Here is a 27846-nt window from a genome sequence, read left to right as displayed (position 1 = left end):
CTGTAGCCGTGTTTGTGTCGAAATAGATGGCGGGCTTTTACCCTACCGTAACCGAGTTACATGTAGAGAGTGTACCGGTCCATTGTAGATGGTGTTGGGATATAGCGCTAGCTTCATGCATATCACAACGAGTTTAATGAATCTGGAGAAACTATCACACAGTAAATACGCGCGTACGCGCGTACCATGTATGGAGGGTCATGTGATGTGTTCCAGGGTGGTACTAATATACTACTCTCCCTATTACGCATGATGATTTCACCCAACTAGTACGTAAATGTGTTTGCGTGCTTAGAGCAGCAGACGACACCCGTTACCTAGCAATAACCGTGCCTGTAGCCTAACGTGATAGATATATTCCCGTCGAGCAGCATTAGGCTCTGTTCCATTGAGAATTCCGTGGTTGCACTGAACTAAACATTTCCCCACATTTCCCATTTCTACATTCACTTATAGCAAGTAGTAATAACGTTAGGCCATATGAGACAAAGCTTGCCCCTGGAGCTGTATTAATAAGTAAGATCTATTATGTAGAAGACCTGCCTTCATTCAAGAGAATAAGGTTGAACGTTAGCATATTAGCACTATTTTGTAGGCCTGAAGTACCAGTACCTCCTTATGCCGTTAGTTCCAATGTCCGATCCGTCTTGGTGCAAATCTTTTACGAAGTCACTAACACTATTCTCGAACTGCTACAGAGAAATATCAGTTTGGTACCACTCTGGAACACATCACATGACCCTCCATACATGGTACGCGTGCACCCAATTGACATGAATCCTCCAGATTCATTTACCTAAATGGCATATCATATTAGCGGTCGGACAGAACAAAACCGTATCCTACACTATTACAAGACGGCAGTAATTGATAAACAGTTTTCTCACGGTACCAGTGAAACTCAATTAGGTGTCGGCTCAATTAGATGCCGTGTCCTACTCCTAGCGGATGTTATTGACATGAAGCCTCACAGTATTGTCTATTGATGAAAACGTACTGAATTACAGATATGGTTGTTTCAGCGAAACGGAAAACTCTCTTATGAGGAAATTAAAACTGTCTGTTGCTTTGTCATGTAGGTCTGTGTCCAACCGAGTTGGTAAGTGTTTTCGTTTGGTGTCTTGTATGTTTTAGAAGTTTTGGCTGTTTGTGTATTCTCATTTATTTACTGTTTTGTATTTATACAGGGACCAAAGTGGAAATAGGCTAAGTCAGCTGGACAGACTTTTCTGTGCTACCCCTACACCATGTGTCTTGTATTGTCTTTGTAATTTGATGTGATATAAATCAAATCAAATTCCTTGTTGTGACTGGATGTCATGTTTCACAATCACAGTTCACCCATCAAGAACTAACGTCATGCTTGACTACTCGCACCAGTTAGACCTAACTTAGGCTACTTAATTCATTAGGCCTACTAATAGTATATTATTAAGTACAATCGTTGTGCTAGGCTTAGAAGAGTAAGACTAATGAGAGTAACATGAGATTAATAAGGCATCAGTTGGCCTACTGTTTGTTAAACTTACATCAAAGTGCCCTATGATAAGAAGGCTGAAGAGTATACGACTGTGTTTACATTTGTGCATCAAACCCTGTGCTTCGTGTTCACTTCAGTATCAATTTATTCAACCCTTTGTGTAACCATAAGACTTTGTAGTTTGTGCTTGGTATTGGACTCCACTTCCATTCACCCAACAGGAAGTGGAGGTTTCTTTACTAGAAGGAAAGGCGTGAAACGATAAGCCATGTGATGTACAGTGCTGCTAGGCCTACTTAGTTAATGCAGACTGCCATAGGCCTATATATGTAAAATTAAAGGTTGGTCAAAACTGCAGGAAGAAACTGCAGGAGTGAACTAGTCTGTACACCACTTAAACTATTTTTACGTATTAATCCTCGATATGTAAATACAGTATCTTAATTGGATAACATTCTTTCTGCTCTCTTCCTACAGAATATCTGTGATTATTATATTGCGAGCTTAACGAGGTACAGTACGCAAAAGATGCGGCGGGGTCGTGCTAATTGGATCTGCTTTCTCCCAGAGTGTATGATCATCGCCTGTCATGGAATTAGCATCAAATCATTCGTCTGGATCTTCTTCTTATTCGCCTTGATCTCGTTCGTCGTCACGTACGTTCACGTGATGATTGTGTTGGAGATGTCTGGTAATGATTTACAGTTGTGAGTATTTTATTTGGGAAAAATATCTCTTTGATTTTGATTCTGCAAGCATTTCGACTGTATTTTCTACTTCAAGCACGTGCTCTCCTTGAGAGAGTTTTGTTTCTTTGATAACATCCTTTTGCATTCATGATGGTACACCTGTAAATATTCTTATACTTTATTTGATTACATACTAAAATCCCACAATCATAGAATTTAATGCAGTACAGTAACATGACCGATCATTTTTCATATCAAATAAATGCCAGAAAATTTGCTGTTGCCTTTTGGCAGGTGATTACACATAATTACTAATAACTTCAAAAGGTTTCCTGGCCACCACAAATCTATAGAATTTTGATGTAGAGTAAAAAAAAAATTATGAACAGTATTAATATATCATTGTTGACATCATCTATTAGGTTGCAATATAAATACACCATTTGAGTGTGAATAATAAGTCAAACCTTTCTGCGAACCAACTGTGTCCATACGAGGAGCTACAGTAGTTAATAACAAACTGTCTAGGATAATTCCTATAAAGCTTTGAGCATATATAGGGCTTATTTTATATCTTAGTTGCATCTTAGTGTCTGTACTAGGAAAAAGCTTTATCCTGGTAAAGGTGAGCGTGGTAGCCAATTGGCGTGATCCTAGGATTGCTGGTTCGATTCATGCCTCGTGCATTGCGTTGTGTCCTTCGGCAAGATGCTTTATCTCACTTGCCTATCTCCACCTAGGGGTTAAATGGGTACCTGTGAGGTAACTTGTCATTGGGCGCAGTATATAACTGCAGCCGACTGGAGGGTTTGTCTCTGGGACAGGTTATCATTGACCAGGGGTAATATAACGTCTGTAAAGTGCTTTGAGACCTATCGCTGGTGTAAAGGGCTATATGAAAAAAAATATATATATGATAATATATATATATTAAAGGTAAAAATCTGAAATGTCAGCAGACGAGACAGCAATAAAATAGGTCGTCAGACTATATTCATGGAAGCCTACACTTTATATTCTAGTGAAAGTATCTATTTTTAAGAATCCTGTGAGTTACAGTAGTGGGGAGATGGGGTGGAGGAGGGTACTGTAGGTAGATCATCTAGAGCAGAAACTTGATCAGAAGCTTAATAGGTCATGGGGTATTGGAGATCTATGCATCTTGAGATGATGGGAAGGGGTGGGGTGAGGTGAGGAGAGGGAGTGGAGAACTTACATTCAATGCACAAACGATTACAAACCGACCTGTCACAGACTTTCTGATTTTTCTGTCAACATTATATACTGTAATTTAAGAGACCTGGTTATTGTTCCATTCTTTTATGGGTTCATTGTACCAGTGATACCTATTTGCTCTACTTCTACCTCCTACTCCTAGTATTCTGATAATTTATTGCTTCCTTTCTCAGGATCATGTTTTGAGGCAGATTTTGTAATACAGCAGACAAGAGTTTTTAGTTGACGGAAAATATAAAACTTCCATTGATTGGGATTCGAACAGGAAGAATATATGTTTTTTACATTATTTTGAAACTATTTTCACCATGATGCTTTTTGATCAATATCATTGGCACTCCCTGATGAGTTACTTTCAGCTCCAAGCAATTCTTAGCCTCCTAATTGTAGGAAAGTGTATAGTAAAAACAGAATATCTCGGTAGGATATCGTACACACAAGACCCAGGCCTATGTAAGCCACTTGTTATAAACTTCCAAGTACTGAATCAAGGTACTGGCTAAAATCACATTCTCACTGGCATTTTCCAGCACTACATTGTATAACACACGTATCAGTCACTGTACATGCTTATAGAGCAGCCCAATAGTATTTGCTGGTAACAAGCAGCAATGCTGGGCCTAGTTTATGTATGGAACTCTTGCAATTCTTGGACTGATGTTTGTGTTAACCGACTCAACATATGGTTTTGTTCTTAACGTTTACTGGCAGAAAAATACAATTTTGTGGTTTCTTGTTCTACTGGCAGTCTTTGAATATATCCATTGGCATTTAGCCAAGTAAGTTACCAGAATTAATTTGGAAGCCTGAAAAATACTGTTCCCACCCCTGTCATATAGTCAAACTATGTCATGTAAGGTGTATGGACAGTGAAAAAATGAGATTCTGAGATCTAGAGATTTATAGAATCTGAAATCGAGACATTTTTCATGTAAATATCTGCAAACTAAAATCCAAAAGTAACAAAAAATGGAAAAAATAAACAAACTGAAACAACCCAAATCCCAGAGAAAACCGAAAGACTATACAGCACCCAGGTTGTCCTGGAGGAGTTGAAGTATGAAATGACGTCTTCCACAGGCAAAAATTTCAACTCTCTTGGCTTTATTGCACTGGTTAAGATTTAACATTATACTGTATGGTAAGGGAAAATGGTTTCATCACCTCTTTCTTAACTAATATCTATATGGAGTATCTTAGTTAGAAGGAGGGCCGTCCAAATATATACATCTTTGTGAACGTTTCATGGCTCGTTCAGTGTTGCCAAAAATGTTAATTGCAACCCAACACATAATGCAGCATTAAGATAGTCAATTTACGATTCTTGTCTCTGTTGTTGTTTTGTCCTTCTCACCAGTGGTGTAAATTATGATTACCTTGATGTTCCTTCTATCAACTTGGATCGCTCCAAAGATTGGTCACTCAAGAATGGCAAGTTTAGGTTAGGAGACGACGCGAGGGAAGGGAAAAATATGATCGCTACTAAAATTATAGAGTCGCCTCTGACGGAGATACATGGCTGGTGGATGCCCAACGTCAAGTGGACAGCTGAGATCAACTGTAAGACTGGACTGTCTCATATATGTAGAAAGGTAACGTACATGACATGTGTAGGGTAGTGTAAGGTAGTGTAGGTTAGTGTACGATAGTGTACATATGTGTGTGTAGATATGTGTGTACTCTAAGGTAAAGTATCAGAGAAGATAGATCAGTGTAATGCACCTCTGTACGTTACAGTAGTTGAAGCACAGTGATATACAAGAAGACTGTTAGTAAATCATTGTCGCTATGTTGTTAGTTTAAGGTAATAAATGCACCTGAATAGTGAGGTTTTAAGTGTAAGGTAAGATAGATTTGTTAATGGTAATGTATGTAGGTGTGTACATATTTGTATTGTGAGGTAATGTATCTGAGAAGATAGATCAGTGTTATCCACCTCTGTAGGTTACAGTTGTTAAGATACAGTAATATAACTAGATGACTGTTAGTAGATCATTGTCGCTATCTTGTTAGTTTGAGGTAATAAATGCACAATATTTAGGTAAGTGTAAGGCAATGTACTGTAGATTAGTTAATGGTAGTGTTTGTAGGTGTTTAGATATTTGTATTGTGAGGTAATGTATCTGAGAAGATAGATCAGTGTAATGCACCTCTGTACTGTAGGATACAGTAGTTAAGATACAGTAATATACTTAAGGACTGTTAGTAGATCAATGTCTCTCTCTAGTTAGTTTTAGGTAATAAATGCACCTGAATATGTAAGTAAGTGTGAGGTAACGTAGGTAATGCATCTGAGTATGAATGTATTAGTTTACAGTAGTTATTAACCAACCAGATTTGATATAGGTTACTTTTTCTGGATAACAAACTTTAAGTTTCAAAACCAATAAATTTTAACTTCAATGAGGTCATACTCTCAGTAGCAAATATTTTAACTTAGCTCAGTAAAACAAAAATTGAAATCCCTGCAGAGGCTTGATTTTGTTTTATCACTGTACTAGGGTTTTTGTGCCCTTTACAAATACTAGAAAAGTTTGCCAAAATTTTCTAGTTGTTGTAAGACTTAAATGCCAGAACAATTTTTTTTGTAATCCGGAAGTCCTTTAGAAGCAGCACCGGTAGTTGATTGTTTATTCATCATAGCAGGTAGGAAGTCATCAGATTCATATTGGGGTAATGTTGCCAAATATGTTTTAATCAATATGTTTTAGACCAACACTAAATTCCCCACTTGACCTACACTTTTTCCACTTTGGAGAAGGGGTTGGGGGGAGGGTGGAATGAGGTAGGAGGATGTGTGAGAAAGTTGGAGGTTCAGCAGCAAGGTGAGGACACTGTTGCTATGTTGATATATTCTTCTTATGCACAGCTTTTATATGGTATATGCAGTAAACTGGTCACATCACTTCCTATGCGATATCACTTATCGCGAGTGAGGCTTTTTAGAAGTCTGAGATAAAGTTAACAGTAGAAATTAAACCATGATGAACAGTAACAGCTGCATCCTGTCATGTTCATGGCTCTTTGAATGTCCTCCTCACTAAAAATAAAAAAAATAGGGTAACATATGATGAATTTTGTAAGAGGTATGATGGTTAGGCTCACCATAGGTAGCCTAACATTAGGTCATTATTAGTGGTTATGCTTCATGTAGTAGACCATAAGACATGTTTTAGTCTTGAAGAAGTCTGGAATCTCATCTGTTTAATGGTGGAAACCATTTGTGTGTCCATTCCTTATACAACACAAACGAAATATTTACCTTTATTTGAATATTTAATTGTTATTTCTCTCATTTTGAATACTTTGCATTACATATATAGTAGTTGTTGTGTTACACAGCATAATTTGCAAATCAGCCCCAATACTGAATATGCACTGTCATATTTGAAAACAACTTGCACCAGTAAGCCCCTTTAATGAGCTTGTCTATAGTTAGTCCACTTCCTGTACCAAAAACAAAAAAAACGAGATACATATATATCATACTAGATACAAATAGGAATATTCTGTGTGAGAGCACAATATTTAAGTCAATGCTTGAGGATACAAAGATCAAACCTATGTTTCATTTTATCAAGTATTTCACCTGAAAACATTTAAAGAAATATACACAGTCATCACTTCCAGCTTGTTTCAAAGGATTGTACATGCTGTTGCCCATGGAAACAAAATGAAATGGGGGACATCAGAAATTATTATGAGCTACTTTCCCCCAAAAAAGAAAAATGTGTATAATTTTGTTGTTTTAAGTTGATAGCCCTAGAAATGCAGTACAACATACTTAAAAGTACAGGGTGACCTCACAATGAAGTCAAACATACATACAATACAAAAATATATTTTCAGGAGACGTTGTTTTGAAAGTACCCATGACGATATTTTTTTGCCGTCATCAAATCTGTATCGAGGTGACCTAAGAAAACAAAGTAAAGAATAGACAAAATAATTGGCTAATTCCAGACATTACTTGTATTTTATAAGTGTATATATTAACATGATGTTGCACAGATGACATTTGCAAATGCACAAATAAAATTAAAATGTTTTGTATATATGAAGTATAGTAATATTGGTAAGACCCAAATTTAATAATGTAACAAATTTAAATAGTTTAGTTTTGATATATTTTACATGACTCATTAAGTAGTAAAGTCACTGTCTTGTACCTATTAGAGGAGAAGGGGGTGAAGGAAGGAAAGAGGAATTTGATGGGTAAGGGTTGGAGATATTGGAATTACAATGAAGAATTCTTAAACCCCAAATGTGTAAGTATAAATGAGAATTAGACCATTCTTTCTTAAAATGTTGTGACATGTACGTACACAACTCATGAGTCATGCGTCTACTCTTGTTGTGTGTTGGAAGAGTAAGGGTTGGGGAGTTAATTAGGGCTGCAATAAAAAATTGTGCTGGTAAACTCTAAATTTAAATTTCTACCTTAAAGTGTTGTTTTGTCTCAGACCTGTTTTGTCACTGTCTTATTAGATGTAGTGAGGTATGTAGTGGCTGGGATTGGGTAATGGTGGAGGGGGGGTGGTTGATTTGGAGGAGGGAATGGCGAAGAGATGCCGAGCAGAATTGACGAAATACGCCAACATTGTCATTGTTATCTCAGCTTTTTCATCACCTGTCACAACAACTTCCATCTTCTTGGCAATTTGTCAGCCAAGGACGAAATACAGAAAATACAAAAAAAAAAAACTTGTAGCGCAAAAATGTGGAAGAAATAGATCAGGGTTGTGAAAAGTAGGCTACTGTGCTAATTGTTTACTCCAGTAGTGATTTGCATACAATATGAAGAAGGAAGTCTTGAGTGCTCACACATGAGGAGGAAGTACCTGGTTGGAATCTAGGTGAGACCAGATGGCACCATAACAAGAAGACAGCAGTACCATTCCCAAACTGACCTACTTCTAAAAAACTCAGACTTCTTACTGTATACCAAGACTGAGGTGATTTTAATCACGACGATGTTATGCCAAAATTTAGTGTTGGTTAAGATAAAAGCACCAATTCTATGCCGCGCGTGATATTAGCGCATGGTTAAATGAGTATCGCCAATAAGTATCGACGAGTCAACGTAATAAATGGAGAACAATGAAAGGGTGATTGAAATCTAATACATATATGATTTGTGTAAAAGTAAGTTGGCCTGACGTTTCGATCCTAGCAGGATCTTCAAAGGCTAAAGGACAAGTAACAGTAACAGAAGGGACAAAAACACGCACAGAATACAGACAGGTTAATGAGCATGGTGAACACAAAGAGATGGATGTAAGGGGATTAGTAGACAAGGGATGGAGAGAAGAAAGAAACCAACAGGGGAAGAGGAGAGGTAGGAGATAAACAGTGGAGGGACAAAGAGAGGATTAAGGGAAGGGGGTAGGGAAAAAAATGGTGGGGGGGAACAGGGGGAGAGGGAGGGTGGACAGAAGAAAAGTTAGTCATGTCCTTCCTGAATGTTGAGCCCATGAGGTTGAATTGTGCGAAGGCGTTGCATCCACAGCCTCTCTCTGCTGATTCGTACTAGGTCAGGATGGCATGGTGTTGACTGTGGATCTGTGACCATAGAATCGCTTCTTGAGGGTGGTTTTGGTTTCGCCAACATAATGGATGCCGCAAACTCTACAAGAGATCAGATAGATGACATTAGTGGTTGTGCAAGTGATGTGACCCTATGATTTATGTATTGTAATTAACTAATAGTATTCGTTTTCTTTAATCTCTTTACCTAAAACGTTGTCTAGTTTTCGACAGGAAACTGTAGCGTATCTGGTCGATGGCAGGATTTATTTGTGGTCATCGAATTGTTCCTGTATTAGGCCTGGCTGTTGCCACCTCCATCCTGTAGTTTACTTTGAAAAGCAAAACAAAAAGATTTACACATTCTACTCGTGGTTCGACTTAATCAGTGACCAGTTTCCTTTCGAGGTGCAAACCGCAGTGGTCGATATAAATTTACAAACAACAAATGCACAGTATTACTGTAGTATCATGTTTCATGTGTGATAAAATTTCAAAGAAAACCTACATCCTATGTATGATATCGTCTATAGTTTATCCTGTTGACCGGTCAAAGACCCTTCTGTTTCATTTATTCATTTATTGCCCAAATTTCAATATTCTTAGCAATCTGTTTCACCATAGGTAAACATTGTTTGAATGGTAGCATATATGAGATATGATGTATATTACTGAAAGGCCAATTATTCTTCTCTGCTCTAGCTACTGTAGTATGTTACTTTAGTTGGCAACCTCATCTCAACACTTTGTTTACATATGGACTTGTTTGTTTGAGTCTTAGACGGTTACTCGTTCTGGTTCAGTTAATGGAGTGAAAATTATAAAGCAGGAAAATCACAGATCTGAGCTTTCTGATTGCTGTTAATAAGAGCTCTTTCTTTTAGACTGACCAATTCGCATAGCCTTGTCATACAGACAAGTTGGAATAATAATAATAGTAGGAATTTCTAAAGCACAAAATGCTATAAGCCTCTAAGCGTTGGTATCGACTCCTTTGTGTAAGGTTAGCCATGAAAGATGAAAATTAACCAACCAGTGTATTCAGACATTTAACAATACTGGGTACTACCATAGTTAATCGCTCAGTTGACATATACTGTATACACAATAAATTTGTCGTTTTCCAAGGCCATATATATTAAAAGTTTTCAAATTGGCAGTGGTCTACCCAACCATATGATAGTGGGTGGTATGGACTAATAAGGCAAAATCCCATATCATAATCAAGTTTAGATTTGAGGTGGAGGCAAAAAAAAAAAAAAGTATCGTCATATCCCATTGCAATGCGGTATGTGTGCTCTGGCCGGGTAGTTCCCCTATATCACTCATAACATTTTTAATATGACTAATTCTACTGTGTGCATGTTTCATCGACATGTATCGTCACATCCCATTGCAATGCGGTATTTTGTGGTCTGGTCGGGTAGTTCCCCTATATCCCTAATAACAATAACTAATTCTACTGTGTGCATTTTTTCATTGACAGGTGCTAAGTGCAAAGTGTGAGGAAGATGCAGTACATTCCATTTACCAATTCTTGCCAGTAAGTTTAACTGTTCTCAGAAGTAGCTAAGTTCCCTCAATTTAGTGATCTGATATCAAATTTAGTGCAGCAGATTTGTTTTATTCTAAAATTTGTTAGTAAATTTGCTAGTTAGAGGAGGCAAGGATTATTTTCTGAGGGAAGGGGGGGGGAGAGGATGTGGATGATTTTGTTTAATTTTGTACATTTTATTACTTTAACATCAAGTTGTTGCCTCCATTGTCATGACAAAATTCATGCGAGCATTTAATTTTTAACCTCTCAAAAATTTCCTATTTCAAATAATATAAAAAAAGTGTGAAAAGTTGAAGCAGCATAATTTGTCTTAGCTAGGAAGTTCCTTTTATATATATTTTGGTCACATATTTCTGCTCTTTCTAGTGAAATAAAATGGATCTCTTGGATCAGTTTTGTTGCTGTTGATTTAGAATTGCTTTCAATTTCTTGTGTTAATTTACAATATTTCTAATTGTTTGGTAAGAATTATAATGGATACATGGAGTCTTAATTTGATAGCCATTACTTTGATAGTTGCTTATTTGCATTGGAAGTTGTTGAAAAGAATGTTAGAGGCTTAATTTCATGAAAGAGTATTAAACATAAGTATTGCTGCTAACATTTTGAAAATGAAGTGACCAGAAATAAATGTCTGTGCTGTTCACAGACAGGTTTGTTCAAGAGAATTATCTTTAGTTAGCCAACATCTATAAATCAGTTTTGCGCATTTCACGTAGTAATCTGCATAGAAAACAAACTTTGAGACATGTAATCAACTTCGTCTCAGTGGGTACTATGTGAAACAATGTTAACTGAAATCAATCACAAAAGCTGTGAGGATTCATAGACGTGATTTTAGCTGGTCTCAATGACTCTATAGAAGATATCCTATGACAATAAAAGTGTCCTGCAGGAAGCTAAATTTGTTTTTTCCTTGTTCAAGACATGTTTCTTCGAATTCATATCACTAAATTGTTCTATTGAAACAAAGAGCATTCTAATAATCATTTAGCTCTGTTTCTTGTTGTATAGATGTGGTCTCTTCAAAATGACAGCCTATGGACCTCCCCATCCTCCACACATTCCCTTACCTCCCCATCACTTCCCTACCTCATTCTACCGCCCAAAAGGTTTAGTGAAAGTAGAGAAAGATGTTTCCTCAATTTCATATATATATAAGGGAATAATTTATCCGGTGACGCCCTGCAAAATGCTACGAGAAAAAGACAAATTACTCTACAATTGCAAAGATGTAAAGCAGTTTTGTGCACAGGGACCATAGTATGTTTTTTTTTTTATAAGATACAACGTTGAGAGCTTTTCGAACTGCTACACAAAATTTGAACCCTAATCTATTCCCTTTATACTGTATATAATAAATTGCTATCTTTATTCGACAGATTAATCCCGATGTCAGTGTAGCCGCTCTACTGTTTTCAGCGACTAGTTCTTCACCAGAGCTAAGAATTGATCAAGATTACGTGAGTGAAACGGGTTGATATAAATGTCTTATTCTGATTTAAAATGTAAATGGCTTATGTGATATAATGTGATGTGTGTGTCTAGTGTCCACAGTAAATAAGGGACACAATTAAAATGTATTCTCAGTTGTAATTCTTGGTTCTGTGCCCGGCCGTTTCTTGTTTCTGTAGGGGTACTTCTTTTTGGGAATACCAGGGTGTGAAGACTCGCGCAAAAAGAAACGTCTAATGCCGGTAATCTGACCTAGTTTTGAATGAGGTGTAACAGAAGTGTAAGACACCACCATCAGTCCCAGAAAATATACACACAGCTTGCTACAGTCGGTAATTAGACACTAGTGTACAGTCAGTAAATACAGCTGCGATCAATACCCACAGCACAGTTACAAACGATACAGTGATGGACATCTCAGGTCCAGCTAAAGATAACAAGGTATCACGTTTTATTACTGTCTGCATTTTGTAGCGACAAAAAAAAACTTCTCTTGCAAGCAACGGAAAGTTAACTTTTTCAGACCGCACGCAGTTTGGGGTGAGTCTTCAGTGCCTTTAAGTGACAATTTAATAGGTTACATAATGTCCTACAAGGAGTACATTGAACTGTGGAGGAGTAGCACCCTGTTGTATTCCAACCTTGCACCAATGGTTTTCCCAGACCTTGTAATCACTTTGTGCCTGCTTGGTTGATGAAAGCAACCTATTATCCACAGAAAACTTATGGCAGTGGGTGATATGAGGATATGACTGATTCACCCCTTAGAGATATCACAGTATCTCCCTTCATTAACCGTTTCCTTTATTACAGTGATATAAATTCCCCCGGAGGTTATCTTTTGTTCTGTGGTAAAATACTTGAAGGATCCTTAGTACAGGAGTTCCATTTCAATGTTAAGAGTGTAATGCACTTTGACTTCCTAAGATTTATACCGTAGCCTTTTATTCACTTAAAGAAAGTGCATTGTTTTAGACCCCTGGTATTTCGAACAATTTTTTGCTTGGTGACCTTAGCATACCTTCAGTGGTGGATGTTATGGCCTGGGGAAGGGTACTACAATGGGGAGGTATCCCCCACACCCCCTCCCCTCATCCCCTTGAGAAAGTTTGATGTGATTATGGGTGCTTATACTTGGCAATTATTTTTTTATTTTTTTATTTTCACGAATGTCTTATTCATCTAAATCTTTTGACCTCACTCCCAAGCTATTGGGCTACCATAAAAGTTGTCACGACTCCTCACTTTGAATACCAGGCATTTAGACTGTAAAAAGCTAACAAAAGACAAAGTTGTCAAAAGTACTTTTTGTGGAGGTGCTGACCTTTTAAGGGTCTTTGCAGATAATTAAGATCTGTTAAATGGGATCATTGAATTACCTCAGTTTAAAAAGGAAACTGCTGTGAGGGCAATTTGAACAGCAATTTGACATTTCTAGCGTACAGTATTTGTGGGCAATTTTGATGACTTTAGAGATCTACTGGTGCATCTTAATACAAAACGTGCTTTAGGTTTTAGGATAAGCATTGCTGACATTGTTGCAGAGTAAACACATTCCAACACGACATATTTTTAGTGGGTCCTATTAAAAATAAGGCAATAAACCTCTGGTAGTTCATTCGAAAATTAAAAGCTACTCGACTGTTTGTCTTCACCATAATAGAGACCATTAGAAAATCCGGCTCTATTGGGAGATATCATCATTTCATCGTCAGGGCTGGGGTTATCATCTTGTCAGTTTGTGATGTCATATATGTTACTTCGAGGTGATAACTCCTACGATGCCTTTTGTCTTTTTCATGTCAAATTTTTCAAGGTGATAAGCTGTTATTAATGAAATCAATGCCAATGTTAGTTTAATAGTTTTATATTTTAAACTTCAATATATCAGAATCAGGTTGACAACAAATGTATCTAAAGGGAATTAAACCATGCAGTTAATAGAAGAACAGGCAGTAAAAGATTTTGAGTACAAAATTGTTCGATAATGTCATATTGAGACTTGCTCAATTCTTTGTCTTTTCATTAAGTCCATGATATCGATAGTTATCAATAGTGTTTATGGTAAAAACGTCAATAAGTGATCTTTTATCCAAATGCAGCGGTGTCATTTTAGGACAGCTAAGAGTACCTTTTAAATTTACCTCTGCATAACAGTTTACTAGTTATTTTAGTCATATATATATTGTGAGAGTGCCGTGGTCAAGTGGTTAAAGCAGTGGACTTGTGATCTAAGGCTTGCAGGTTGGAGTTCTGTTGTGGTCAACTTTTTGATCTAAGGCTTGCAGGTTTGAACCCTGTGGTTAAGGCAGTGGACTTGTGATCTAAGGCTTGCAGGTTCAAGTCCTGTTGTGGTCAAGTGGTTAAGGCAGTGGACTTTCGATCTAAGGCTTGTAGGTTCGAGTCCTGGCTATATCATTACCTTGTGTCCTTGGGCAAGGCACTTTATCTGCATTGCCTCTCTTCACATAGGTGTATAAATGGGGACATGTGAGATAAACTGTCAGTTGAGTGCTGTTTATCTGCTGCCATGTGGAGTGATTGTCTCTATGTTTGACAGGTTATCGTTGACCAGGGTAATATTGTGATGCTCCTTGAGCACCGTTAACGGTGCATATGTCTGCGCTTTATAAATTTAATTATTTATTAATAATAATAATAATATTAATTGTTATTATTCTTTTTTTTCCGTATAGGATAAGGAGTCTATTCTTTATAGTGCAATAGCTTACTTGAAGTATACAGATGGCACTACTGATCATATCAGGTACAGTATTATGAACAAACATATATTTATATTCTATATGGTATATTTGCTATATTTTTTTGGAAGGGGGGGGGGGGAGTGGAAAGGGGCTAGTGGAAAGGAGGCAGCATTATTCAATGTAGATTGGTATCATTTAGACTGCTCATTATTTCTGGATGTTGGAAGATCCAACAAAAAATTATGAAAAGCTAAACGGTCAGGAAAAGATTTGGAAAGCTCAGGTCTGTTGGCAAGTGTGTTTTAGTGGATAGGTGTGAGTCACCTATCACAATATGGATATCAAAACCCAACTTAGACAGGATTTGGTCGTGGTCTCCAAACTCTCTGTTACTAAAATCGGATTTTCATTTTTAAGTCCACAGGTCCAGTTGCCATTTAAGTTTGATCTCAGTAGATTTAATACTGAGCCTTGTGCTCATCCCACTTAGGGATCTATAGCTTCCGTTTACGGCCGTATTTGACCTCCGGTAATCCTCTGAAATATCTTCCAATCAGTTGAGGACAAGGTCATTGCACTCTTTAATTGCTCAATTGATTGTCTTATTATAAATCTCGGATAGGTTGGATTAGACTGATTGAGTTCACAGATCAGTTTTCTCACCCTGATTTATAATACATGTCAGAGGAATAACTTTGTTTTCCACTGAGGAGAAAGAGAACACATACTTAAAGCCGCCCGGGTGAATTTTTCATCTCTAACTCCTACAGAGCATTATGGAGATATCAATAATTGAAAATATCACAGTTTGTACCATGAGTGACTTTTAATAAACAGTTGTTGATGTCACATTTACACACCGACAGCAAATTATGTTTTCTTTATGTTTTGGTATGTTAAATATTTTTTGGGTATTGACTATCCTTTTAAATAAACCAATGTTTCTAGCTTGATTGTTTATATTATAGCATGGATAAATTTCTTGAGAGTTATGTAACGCCTTTAGGTCCAGGATGATATGTTAAAATCAGGGCTCCTCTCAAAGTTTTCCAACTTTTGTAGCAATAAACAATCACAAAGCTGTTAAAGATTATTCACTTTTTGGTCTGTATGAGGGACTACATTCATTCATATTTTGTCTAGTATTTAAAATACTCAGCTTCTTTTATATTGTTTTGTCTTTTTCTATTTAATTTGTGTAAGTTAAAATATATATCGGACATATTTTTCTCATATTATCTACAGGTTAGATTTCTCTGCTGGGTCCTATTCTGAAGAGAGAATGATTGAAGAAAAGGTACAGATATGATGAAATCACCGTCGACACTTCTTGTTATCAGCGTACTCTGTTTTACAACTACTTATGTTTGCTATCTTCTTACTTTTTTAAGCTCAAAGATCATCACTTTCTTGCAGTCCCTCTACATCCACATAATATCTATATATATATATATATATATATATATATATATATTTATGATATATATATGATATATGGATTATCATTCTGCATTTGATCAAAGTAATTCCATTTTTTTTATCTTTTGTTTCAGATCATCCCTACAGAGAAACTCTTGCATAGCATAACAGTCGTCCTGGTTTGTAAAGGATTCCATGGGTTTGTCAAGTTTCATGAAACCACAGTTACTCCAATTGGTAAGTTCCCCCTAGTGGTGTCAGGACAACTCATCCTCTAACTTTATCAGAATAGTTATGAAATTGAAGACCAATTCCAGCAGATACCCCCCTACTTCCTACTCCCCCCGTCCACCCACCCTTATAATCTTAATGCTGGCCCCCCCTTACTATTATAAACATTCACACTTTGGGGAGAATGGAAGGAATCCTGTTTGTAAACTTACATTTAAGCCTCCAGAATATTTTCAAAAGTTACGATTATCTGGGGTTTTCTGAATGTATAGGTTACCTTACAGTACTGAATCATATTAAATAACCATTACTTTCCAGTTAAAGTTTGTTTTGGTCTTTTTGTTAAACATTTCTCTCACTTTGTCCCAAAGGTAATGCTGTGAGGGATGCCACTACACTCTCTTGCATTAAAGGTGAAAGGTCACACTACTCCAACCATACGAAAGGTTCAAAACTTGAGAAACTCATCTCTGTGAAGCCATCGGCAAAAGTAAGCATTAACGATTTGATATCAGAGAGGATAACTCAAAAACAAACAAAATCATACATACAAGACTTTGAAAAGGAATTAAAAGAAAAAGAAAAAAAAATGGAGAATACTACCTTGGCTTGGTTAAGTTAAGACTGATGGTGAATATTTTTGTAAATGTATGTATGTATTTGTATGTATTTTAGATCCTCCTGCAAGCAGGAACTCCCGAAGAAGCCTCATTGGCTTATCAAAGCCGCAAGCTGACCTAAGTCAGTCTCTTACATTCATATTTAACGTCCATGATTATGAATTGTCAACAACTCTGGAACTGGACGACATACATTAATCTTGGAGTGGCTCGAACCAGGGACCTTATGCCGGCGTTAACTACTGAGCTATCACTCCACTACTCAACAACATACTAGCTTTTATTACAATTAAATGACAAGTAAAATAAACTGAAAGTAACTGATTTATTTTGGGTAAAAAGTAAATTTGAGTGGTTGAACGTAATGGTACTTTATGATAGAATAGACTTGTTTTCATACAGGCCTATCCCTTGTAGTCTGTCATGAATACTTCTATGAGGTTATCTGCAGGTAACAAGTTACATTTTCCCAGGGCTCTCGACTTCTCATCTAAACAAATGAAATTTGAATAAGAACAATGTTTCTTGATTTAAATTTTCAGTGTTTCATTCAGACTCCAAAGCATGCTGAAACCATAAACAGCTTTCACTGTATCAAGCAAGTCAAATATGTTGTAGTCTATGGATGCAATGTTGCAAAAATAATGAAATAATCAAATGGAATTCCAGACATGAATAACATCATTAATCTATGTAAAGCAGGGGTGGGCAACCTTTTTGAATGAATGGGCCGGATATAAGGGGTGAAAAATTGACTGGGCCGCACCTAACCAATGACCTGCTGTTGATTTCAAATCTTTGATTCCGAGGATTTTCAAGCAATAGGTGTGTGTACTTAATCTGTATTCACAAAAACATAATGTCAATATAGTACAGTTGATAATTAATGGGGATAATAGGCCTACCTGACCGCATCATTAGTGCAGATTCTAAGCAGCTAGCTCGTTTTTTGTGATGATGTAAAATAGATTGCTATTTTTTCTTTATCTTGAGACATCTCACGGGCCGCAAAAAAATCACTGGCAGGCCGCATGTGGCCTGCAGGCCGTAGGTTGCCCACCCCCTGATGTAAAGTGTCAAAATTATGATGCACAATGGGGCTGCAGCATCTCGCAGCCAGGCTGTGTAGGATGTCAACTTCTATGCTGTGCTATTTCAGACAACAGACATTTGCTAGATCATTTCTATTGTTTAATGTTGCATTCAGCGTTGCTGCAGGGGAGGTTGCAGCCACTGCAGCCTTTCTCTTTGACAATGTGCCTTAGTACTAGCATATCTATATATACAACACAATGTACCGTTTGGCATCTCTTTGACAATGTGCCTTAATACTAGCATATCTATTTATACAACACAATGCACCTTTTGGCATCTCTTTGACAATGTGCCTTAGTACTAGCATATCTAAATATACAACACAATGTACCTTTTGGCATTTTTCTCCAGATGACGTTAATATTTCTCCTCTTTCTTATCTCCTAAAGGGAACGTTGTTCGAGCCCACCGTCTCTCTCGTTACTCAGGTGAACATGGATCATATAGAACACTTACATAGCATGCTGAGCTATTGGAAACAGCCAATATCAGCATCTATATTTATACCTGGCGACGGAAGTCCAAAGGAGGGGCAAAAAGAAGACTGGAAGAGGTATTAATATGCTAAGACTGTCTGGGTCTTCTATTCTATATGATAACATTTCTGAAAGTAAATTTTTGCAGTTTTTTTACAAACCTTGACAGGTACTGAGATGTTGGGAAATTGTATTTGGAAAACAAAGGTTGGATTTCATTTCATTTTGCAATAAAAAAAACAGGGAAGAAAAAATTGATAAGCATTGACTGTATTAAATCAATTTTGGTGTCTGCAAGTGAATTTAAAATTATTTTGAGCTTTACACAATGTAGGGCAATGTGAACCAATAGGAAGGAGATAATACACTATGTAAGAGCATACAGTCTTACTATAAGATAATTATTTTTAATTGGGACTAATTGTATGTTTCTTTACTGATTGATTACATTTTGCAGGCTTTATATTCAGAAAAAGCTGAGTAGGATGAAATTTCCGCCGGGATCCAATATTTTTGCCGTTTATGCGCAGTCAGTAAGTACAGCCTTCCCTTTCCATCAACTTCGAAGTTCGATCTCACCTAAAGCACGGACGGGATAACGTTGGTTTTTTCTTTTATGTTTATTGACATGTTGAAAGAATCTCAGATTGTGCTGCTGTTGTTGCATGGAATATAATAGAATTAAATCTGTTTTGCCATATTGTTTAAATTAATTTCTCTCTGTTTTGCTCCAAACACAGTTACAACAGGAGTATCATCAAAACTTTCTGAGAAATTTAGCATTCAGGTGAGAATACTTTCAACAATTGCTTTAAAACTAGATGGTTGCCTTTTTTTCAGAGAGAGATTGCACAACCAGTGTATGGTGACACCAAATCACCATTTAGTTTGTCGTAGTAATGTTGCATCATATGTGTCAATTGTTGAGAAAAGTCCTCATCCATTCAAACATCCAAACATAACACACACTTTCCCAATCAACCTTAAACAACCTTAAAACACCTTCCCAATTGCATTGCAGATGTACTATGCCTATTCCACCCTGCATATTTACCGTAAGGACGGAAGGTTATTATCAAGTCGTTTAAGCTGATGAGCACCTCTTTGGATGAGAATACATCGTATGCTTTTTGAAGTTTAGAGTATATTTATATGAATAATAGTTAATGGCAAATCTATTGGACACCCCCCCCCCCATGGAAAACTTGGGGGAGTGGCTGTATTAGTTTTTGTCATTGCATATTGGTGATGAGACAGTCAGTGATTGAAGAGATTTAAAATTGTATATTTTATTGTTTTTCTCTAATTTGTAAAATGATATGAAAATATGTAAAATGATTTGCTGTGTATAATTCATGAAAGAGTAGTTTCTATTTTAGTTTGAAGTGATTAGTTGACTGTTGCTTTTGGTTTTTTCCTTCCATCAAATTTTCAGTTCATCGTCGGATGACTACGTTCTTCTTCTTGACGCTGGGTTTCTACCATCTCCTGGTTTCTTGAAAGGATTCCAGGAAACTGTATTTCATTACGAAGATACAGGAAAAGACCTCTCCAAAGTTGCATTTGTTGTTCCAGTATTCCAGATGGTTAAGGTGAGAGAATTATTATCATCTTTCTTGAGGGTAAAACAAAAACAGCTTCGAGAATGACATCTTCATTGTAGATATTGTGATATTATATGTAAGGGTTTCTCTGAGAGAGGTATTCTCATGCAGTGAATGCAGTTCTTGCAAGGCCCACCTCTAGGACCAAATGATTTCACACTGCTATTTGAAAAAAGAAAGGTCATCTTCTGAATTGTAGTTATAAATTTTTGAAGTTGGGTGAACTTATTTTACCTGAAACTGCTCCTGTTACTGCAGGGAGAGGAACACAATGGGTGGTGTTTGATAACAATTTGACAGATGGTTTTGAAAAAAAAAGAGTTTTTTTTTCTTTTATGTTAAGACTCTTCCCCGTGAAGTGTGATACAGTTGGAGAGTTATAGCAGTTGATAATGTACACTGACTTCAAAGTTCAAATTCCTTTTGTAAGAGTTTTATTATCTTTCTCTGTGCATGAACAATTTTTGCAATATATTGAGATTCAAAGAATTTTTTTTCAATAGTCTCTCTCTCTCATTACGGTAAGCCACAGTTGCTTCTGAAACCACAATTTCCCCCGTCATTGAAGCTTTATCTTGGGGAAAATAATTTGATTTCTTTTTATTTTCCTTTCCTAAATTTTAGGAGCTTCCATTGCCAAATTCCAAAGATGAGCTGAGAGCATTGGTGACTGGGGAGGACCCTGGTGCTATTTCATTCAATATCCTTTTGTTTTTTGATATCGATGGTGGTTTAAAGGAGAAAGATCTTCAATTCCACTAATCCATTGAGCTGCCTCAAAGAGCGATATGTAATGTGTGATGTCATTTTTTCGGGCCCACTTTTGGCCTCACATTTTATATACATTGCAATAACTCTGCAACCGGAGGTCAGATTTTAGCCAAACTTGGTATACAGTTGTTGGTTAATAGCTGGTACATAAACATAAATATGTAACATGTACATAAATATTTTTGGCCCATCTGGGATATTTTGTGTCTGGTGGGCGCAAATTTTGTTTCCACCTGAAATGTGTTTGGCACACATATATTGGCCCAAATTTGTGGGGCCTTATATGTTTGGGACCATTTGGGCCAACATTTTTTGGGGGCAAACATATATGTTTGAGCCACTTTGTGTGGGCCAAATCTGTTTGATATCATTTAAGTGCTAATTTTTATCAGCCTAATTTCTTTGGGAGGAGCCTAAATTTTAAAATTTTGCAATAACTCCACAACCTTAAATCAGATTACATCCAAACTTGGAATACAGTTGTTGGTTAATATCTTGTACATGTGGGCATAAATATTATGATATTGGGTGATGGGTGATGAACACTTTTAACATTTCACTAAGGAACCATAGTGACCGTTGGGCTCTTGTTATAGATATCTCATAGCTTTAAAAGGATGGTGTTTTTATGTACCATCTTTAAATGATCTTTCTTTAACTTCTGAAGGGATGACATGTTAGAGTCATCTTGTACTAATTTTTTTTTTATAAGTTGTCCATGGTTTGTCTGTTGAAGACTTTGCTTTGTCTTTCTTATGGTCCAAAATAATATAAGAGTCTGTGTTTATCGTTAAGTGAATTCCTACAGGTTAGGAAGTTGGACAGTGGCTCATTTGGAAGCCCTATTAGTGTGATGATGGTCGCTGTACACTTTCGTACGTCAAATTCTTTTGTTAGAATTCTGGTCGGAGAATTACAAGACACCTGTCTTATGTTTGAAGACATATTTTAGGACTGCTTGTAGGACAGCTCGTCATCACTTAGTGTCCCCTATCTGATGGACGGCTGTGTATCTCAGCATCCCACACACAATTTTTCTACTACTTGTCAGGGTGGTGCAAACAACTTATTCAAAAACTGTACATTGTCGTGGACATTATTGTTCGAAAATCATTTCATAAGGAAACCCAGAATCAGATAAAATCAAGACAATAGTAAGAAAAGAAAACGATGGTTCGGTAATAATTCGCAAGGCTTTTTAGGGTTTGGCGAGCCGGTATAATACGTGTATAGGACGTACGATGGAAGTATTCCTTAACCACTTCGCACAGAGACTGACCGATCCTGATGCTCACAGATCAACGGATTATAGACATTGGTTCCGGGCTAAAGGACCGTATCCAGTGGAAGTGTTCAACGACAAGTACGAACCATATGTTGTAATAAAGTAAGTTGCCCTCTATGGAGTCGTTTGTTTACACGAGTGGGTTTCTGCCAACTTTGTGACATTTTTCTCGTCCCCAGAGCATGCAGACGCAACTAGGTTAGAACGGATGTATGTGACAAAATATTGACAATTGTTAGATATTTCCGCTACTTTGTCACAAAGTTTCTGTTATGATCAAACACATCTGCTACATTATCCTCTGTTCATCTTAATATGTATTCATAAGTTTTATGGTTCTCAAGTAACTGTTTGCTGATGTCAGAATCATTTTATACTGTGTGCTGATTCTCTTCATGGTCATAGAAATCAATTCAAGCTGCTCTCAATGACTCTTCACAAATTTTGCCAGCTACTGAACATTTTCGAAACCGGTTTACTTTTAGTGCTACATATGCAGTATAAGATGTAATACAAGGTGTTGTAATAGCCTTTTTTTTATATCCTTAACCTCTTTAAAATAATATCTGTTTACGATGTGCTTTAGATGACTCCAAGGTTTATTAAAAAAAATAATTGTTTGGAATGGGTCTTTCAAGTTTGTTTCCACTCTGTTGTTATCTACAGTAGGTGAATGCGTGGCACAGATTAGCATGTACTGATATAATGATCATTTTCAGAAAAACTGCCACGACTCCTCAATTTGATGAGCGTTTTCATGATGGTCCATTAGCTAGAATCTCTCACATTATGGAGCTCCTAGCTGCTGGGTAAGTTGTCCATATATCTTTCATAACTATATTCCATTGCATTCAAGTTTCTTGAGCCATTTACTTTATTCAAACTTTTTCGTTTCATCCATGCAAAATGATTTCCTTTGATGGGTTTACATTTGATGAAACTAGACAGTCGCTAGTCGGTAAAAGAAAATCAAGATTTTGAATATCCCCGACTGAGGCCAGTGGGACTTAAAACAGTGAAAATTTTGTTCCAGTCACGGTCAGAAGCAGTCAATGTCAATTGCTGGACTAGCAGGTCCCATTCAATTTGGCAGCTTGCTGCCAGCTTTATGAAGCTTTGGATAAGTTATAATTTGTAGAGATAGAAGGGATGGTAAAAGATAGTAGAATATGTTATAGGACTGCATCTTGTGTGAGAATATCTAAGTGCGATAAGTCATACTTTACCGAACTACCTTGTTCTCCTATAGCTATGAATTCATCGTCTTGCCAAACGCCTGGGCTATAACCGAACCGTCGTTCCCGACCGCGAGCTCGGAGAGTCAGGCCTACGGATTCTTCACTCAGACAGATGTATACGTTCGACGGTTTGAATTTATTTCCGAACTGATGCAGAATTATAAATTGGGGCCGTGCGAACAGACAGAGGACACCATGGAGGATTCTATAGATGATGCGAGGTAGAGGTAACTACATGAGGTAGAGGTAACTACCATGAGGTAGAGGTAACTACATTGAGTAGAACAAACCTCAGTATAGTATCCGGACCCTCCTTGTTGCAAGGGAATCTTGAGAGGAAGCATGACGATGATGACCAGATATTTTGCAGTCGTAGTAAGAGACTGCACAACATTCTGCCGATGATAACACCACATTGAAGTGTCAATGGCCGGGGGAGGCCACCGTCAGGAACGACCTCACTTCATGAGGTTGTCATAGTTATACCTCATTTGCCTGCATAGTTTGTGCTTGATCATGAGGCAGTCCTTTTCCTATTCTCAAACATGTCAAAACTAAGGTATCAGCTTTTCTATTCTTTGTGATTGTTTATAATTTTGGGAAATTATGGTGGTGACATGTTATATTTTATATATTTATTAAACATTATATTTGTGTGAAAAATTGTTATAATGCCATAGATTCTTTTTAAGATGCACATTTTTCAAATTCTTTCCAAGGCAACTTGTTCTCATTTAAGATTTTTTTTTTGGACGGCAACCAGCACAGTTATTGTTAAAGAGAAATTACTTTGACACCAAATTTGCTGTTCAAGTTTGTCAGTCAGGAATTGGAAAACAGGTATGAATAAATGACCAATGTATCTGTCTGTCTGTGAAATTAGAAGGGGAAAACCGAAAAAAAGACAACGCACAGAACATTGTCATATTTTTTATTTTAATTTAAACAGTTAAAGGTAAATTCATAGTTTTGTTTGACTAAATCAGCCGTTTGTGTCTCAGACAGTAAATGAAACACAATTTTTTTGCCTATTGGGACCAAATAGGAGTGAGAACTGCTGCAAAGTCATTTTAAGTCTGATAATTTTTTTGAAACAATTTTTGTCTTTCAGATTTACCAAATCATAATTTCTAAAAAAAATAAACAAACTATTTTATGTTTATTTAAGAGCGACTAGGAAGTAAAGAGATGCACAAGACCTTGGACTCAATATTTCAGCTTTTTAGTTTTCTTTCTTATTAATTACCAAAAATAAGCAGTCAGTATGTGACAAACATATTTAACGAGCTGTATTCCAACACAACAGGACATTTGTAGTGATTTATCAGCAATTCATCCTAGAGTTTAACATGACACAACCTGTATATCATCTTTATACCCATAGGGCTTTTCTATATGATTTTATCTGAGAAACTGATTTTAATCAGAGAAACTCTTCACAGACCACTTAGTGTTGCTGTCTGTGTTATTAAAACTTAGTAATAACTGCCTCATGAAAAGTGTATTAAGTACAAGTATAAGTACAAAAAATAAAAATAATCAATTGAAAACAGCTTCAAATTTTAACTTTATTGATAGGTGTGCAATTTTTGATAGAAAATTAGCTTCTTTATTCCTGTTTTTGTTTGTTTTTTTGGTTCATATGTTTCTGATTGGTGTTTTATCAGCAATGGCACAATCATAGTATGTATGATACTATAGTGTGTTATTAAATAGTTTTATATTTAATTGGTGCATCAATGTGATGTCAATATTTTGTATGAAATGCACATTCTAATCTCTCTTCACATTGAAATGTCAAGTTACATTGTCCTTATTAAACTTGACATAAAATCACTTGGCACTCGTAAAGAGTTTGTACGAGGACAGCAGGGAGCAGTTTGCATGTGCAAGGGGGGGGGAGTAGACCAAGGGCAGAGAGGGGAGGGGGTGGTGTTAGGGATGTACATACCCGTTTCAATCGCACACAAAATATTACAAGGAGTTTATTAGCAATAACTTGTGTGCAGACTTAATAGCAACCTAATTTGTAGCTTAAATATGCGTCAGAATGCACCATTCACTTTCATCCAGACCTACGATGGAGTTGGCCTTCATCGACATCAGGGCCACAAACTTGTATCCGCCCCTGCGTGAACCCTACTTTCAGTTGTACCCTGATGAAGGAAGCCTTTATGATGTAGTCATTTCATTTCTTTCTGACAGGTCATTAAATTTCAAGCAACTCTTATCTCTGAATTCTACTACTGTTTTAACCCAAATTTTTCCTTTTGTAGCTAGCATTTGTGATTTTTTGATAGCACACGATATGGCCTTGGAAATGAATGTCAATCATTGTGAATTTTTTGGTATAAAAATGTGTAATTTTAAATGTGACATATCTGGTTTCAACTGGTTTCTCTGTGATTAAATGTAATTTAAACAAAAGTAATTGTTTAATTGTCATCATTACCTGGGAAGAATTGTTTCAGATGAGATCAGGGAAGTGCATGCTCCTACCCTAAATCAATTGAAGGAAAATTAAAATATTCATTTTTAAATTTTAAGTGCATAATGAGGCAACTTTATGCTATAAAATGAGGTTTACAGATCGGATTTTGCTAAAAACTGCTTTTAATTTATTGCTTGTTGAAATGTGGGGGGGGGGGGGGGAGGGTAGGGGTGTACACCCTAAACACCCCTGGATTCACCACTTTCTTATTTTTTTATGAAATTATGAGTCATATGTAAGATGATTATTGGGGAGGGGAGTAAGGGGCTCACATGGGGTGATATTCAGGTGTCTTGTTTGCATCATTGTTGCTGGAGTACAATTAAGAAACTGAGTTGTGTAACTACCATGTGTCTTTTGCATTCATAGCTAACGTTCCCTTAAAGCCTTTTATTGTGTAGATGTTTGTAAAGTTGTTGATATTGATGGAAATACTAAGTTCTAAAAACAATGCGGTACATTGTGGGTAGCATACTTTTATTCATGTTTCAATACAAAGAAAAAAGGTGACACAAATCATATATTTCCTGTTTTTGCATTATAGTTAATATACTTATACAGTAACACGCGACAAATTGTGAAATGGGTTGTAAAATTAGTCACAGTATACTCTCCAAAATGAACTTTCATTTTGATGAAACAATTTAGATTTTCTTCGATTGCGATTTTCTTTGGGATTGCAATCACAGTTTGAGTAATACTCTGTAGGTTTTGTATTAAAATTTATCATCACTTTCTGACCAAACGCAAATATCTGCTTTAAACCTCTGAAATGTCTTAAAGTTTTGAAAGTCTGAACGAGAGTCTGCAATGAAAGACTGAATGTGTAAACATATTTCTACATCTCATCTGATGACTGTCAAAAGCTAGTATTCCGTTCGTATATTCTCTATGCAATGTTTAACCCGTGAGTGCTAAACGTTTCAACCTGTCCTAATAAGGCCTTGAAAATATCTAAGTCGTGCTATGAAAAGTATCGTGAAAAGATAATCGGTACCTTGTTTTAAGTTTGGCTAAATAAATTAATGGAATTTTTATATGACTGGTCCATGTATTATGTTCGGTTGCATTCATTTTTTTGTAGGGTAATGCACAGTTTCTATTTTGATAAAGCAATCAGCATTAATTTGAAAAAAATGTAAAATTAGTTACCAGACAAAGCTTTCTAAGTTAGTAATCACATATCAGTAGGTTAATTTATGATTATTTGGCTTGCCTCATCTTCCCCAAATTTCATAGAAAATAGATATCATCCATGAATTTTTATCTTTATGAGTAATATCATTTGTTATCATGGTTTGAACTTCAAAGTTTATGTACAATGGTGCAATACAAAGTTGTATATTTTTCATTTAATGCTGTAAGTGTTATTATTATCTTTGTTGTTGTCGTGTTTGCATGTTACACAAATTTGAACCTGTCTACTAATCCCCTTACATCTATCTCTTTGTGTTCACCATGCTCATCAACCTGTCAGTATTCTGTGTGGGTTTTTTGTCCCTTCTGTTACTGTTACTTGTCATTTAGCCAGGCGCAGCGGAACGGGAAAATTATTGGGAGGGGCTAATATGTGGAGACTATCTAAGCGGAGCGCCACCATCGGTTGGCGCAGAGCGTACAAGAAAATTTTGGGTTTCTTAAACCCCACAGATGGCCGGAAACGGCACTTCCCAAGTGTTTAATGCTGCAAATACCTAGCCCTAAAACATGGGTCTCAATGTTTTTACAGATTTTTACGTGCAATCTGAGAAATTGCAGGCTTGAGACTCTCAAGCCTGCAGATTGCACATAAAAATCTGTAAAAACATTGTAATTTGTATATTCGATGGTGTTTTAAGAGAGAAGCTATTACTCGACGTGTACTCGCAAAGACGTTTTTGAGTGTAGTAAATTACTACTTGCAATTAAATGCAATAATTACAAGGGCGTCGGAAGCTATTTTTGATTGGTACGGCGGTTCAGAGTGT

At 36.6% G+C, this 27846-nt stretch overlaps 1 protein-coding gene across 1 annotated transcript; it reads left to right on the top strand.

The window, feature by feature from the left end:
* The first annotated feature begins 809 nt into the window (after positions 1–809).
* Positions 810–27230, top strand: LOC139966722 (uncharacterized). The gene is made up of 17 exons (XM_071970031.1): positions 810–1099; positions 1958–2187; positions 4763–4997; positions 10418–10474; positions 11872–11952; positions 14641–14711; positions 15895–15946; positions 16203–16305; positions 16671–16789; positions 18404–18567; positions 18948–19023; positions 19231–19277; positions 19926–20082; positions 20719–20795; positions 22136–22252; positions 22870–22959; positions 23400–27230. Exons 2-17 carry the CDS (start codon positions 2009–2011, stop codon positions 23611–23613), a joined length of 1839 nt encoding a protein of 612 aa, XP_071826132.1. The 5' UTR covers positions 810–1099; positions 1958–2008; the 3' UTR covers positions 23614–27230.
* Positions 27231–27846: the final 616 nt, after the last annotated feature.

This window comes from Apostichopus japonicus, chromosome 4 (assembly GCF_037975245.1).
Source record: "Apostichopus japonicus isolate 1M-3 chromosome 4, ASM3797524v1, whole genome shotgun sequence".
Taxonomy (NCBI): domain Eukaryota; kingdom Metazoa; phylum Echinodermata; class Holothuroidea; order Aspidochirotida; family Stichopodidae; genus Apostichopus; species Apostichopus japonicus.
The sequence above is the reverse complement of the archived record's forward strand: the minus strand, read 5'-3'. Positions and strand labels throughout refer to the sequence as shown.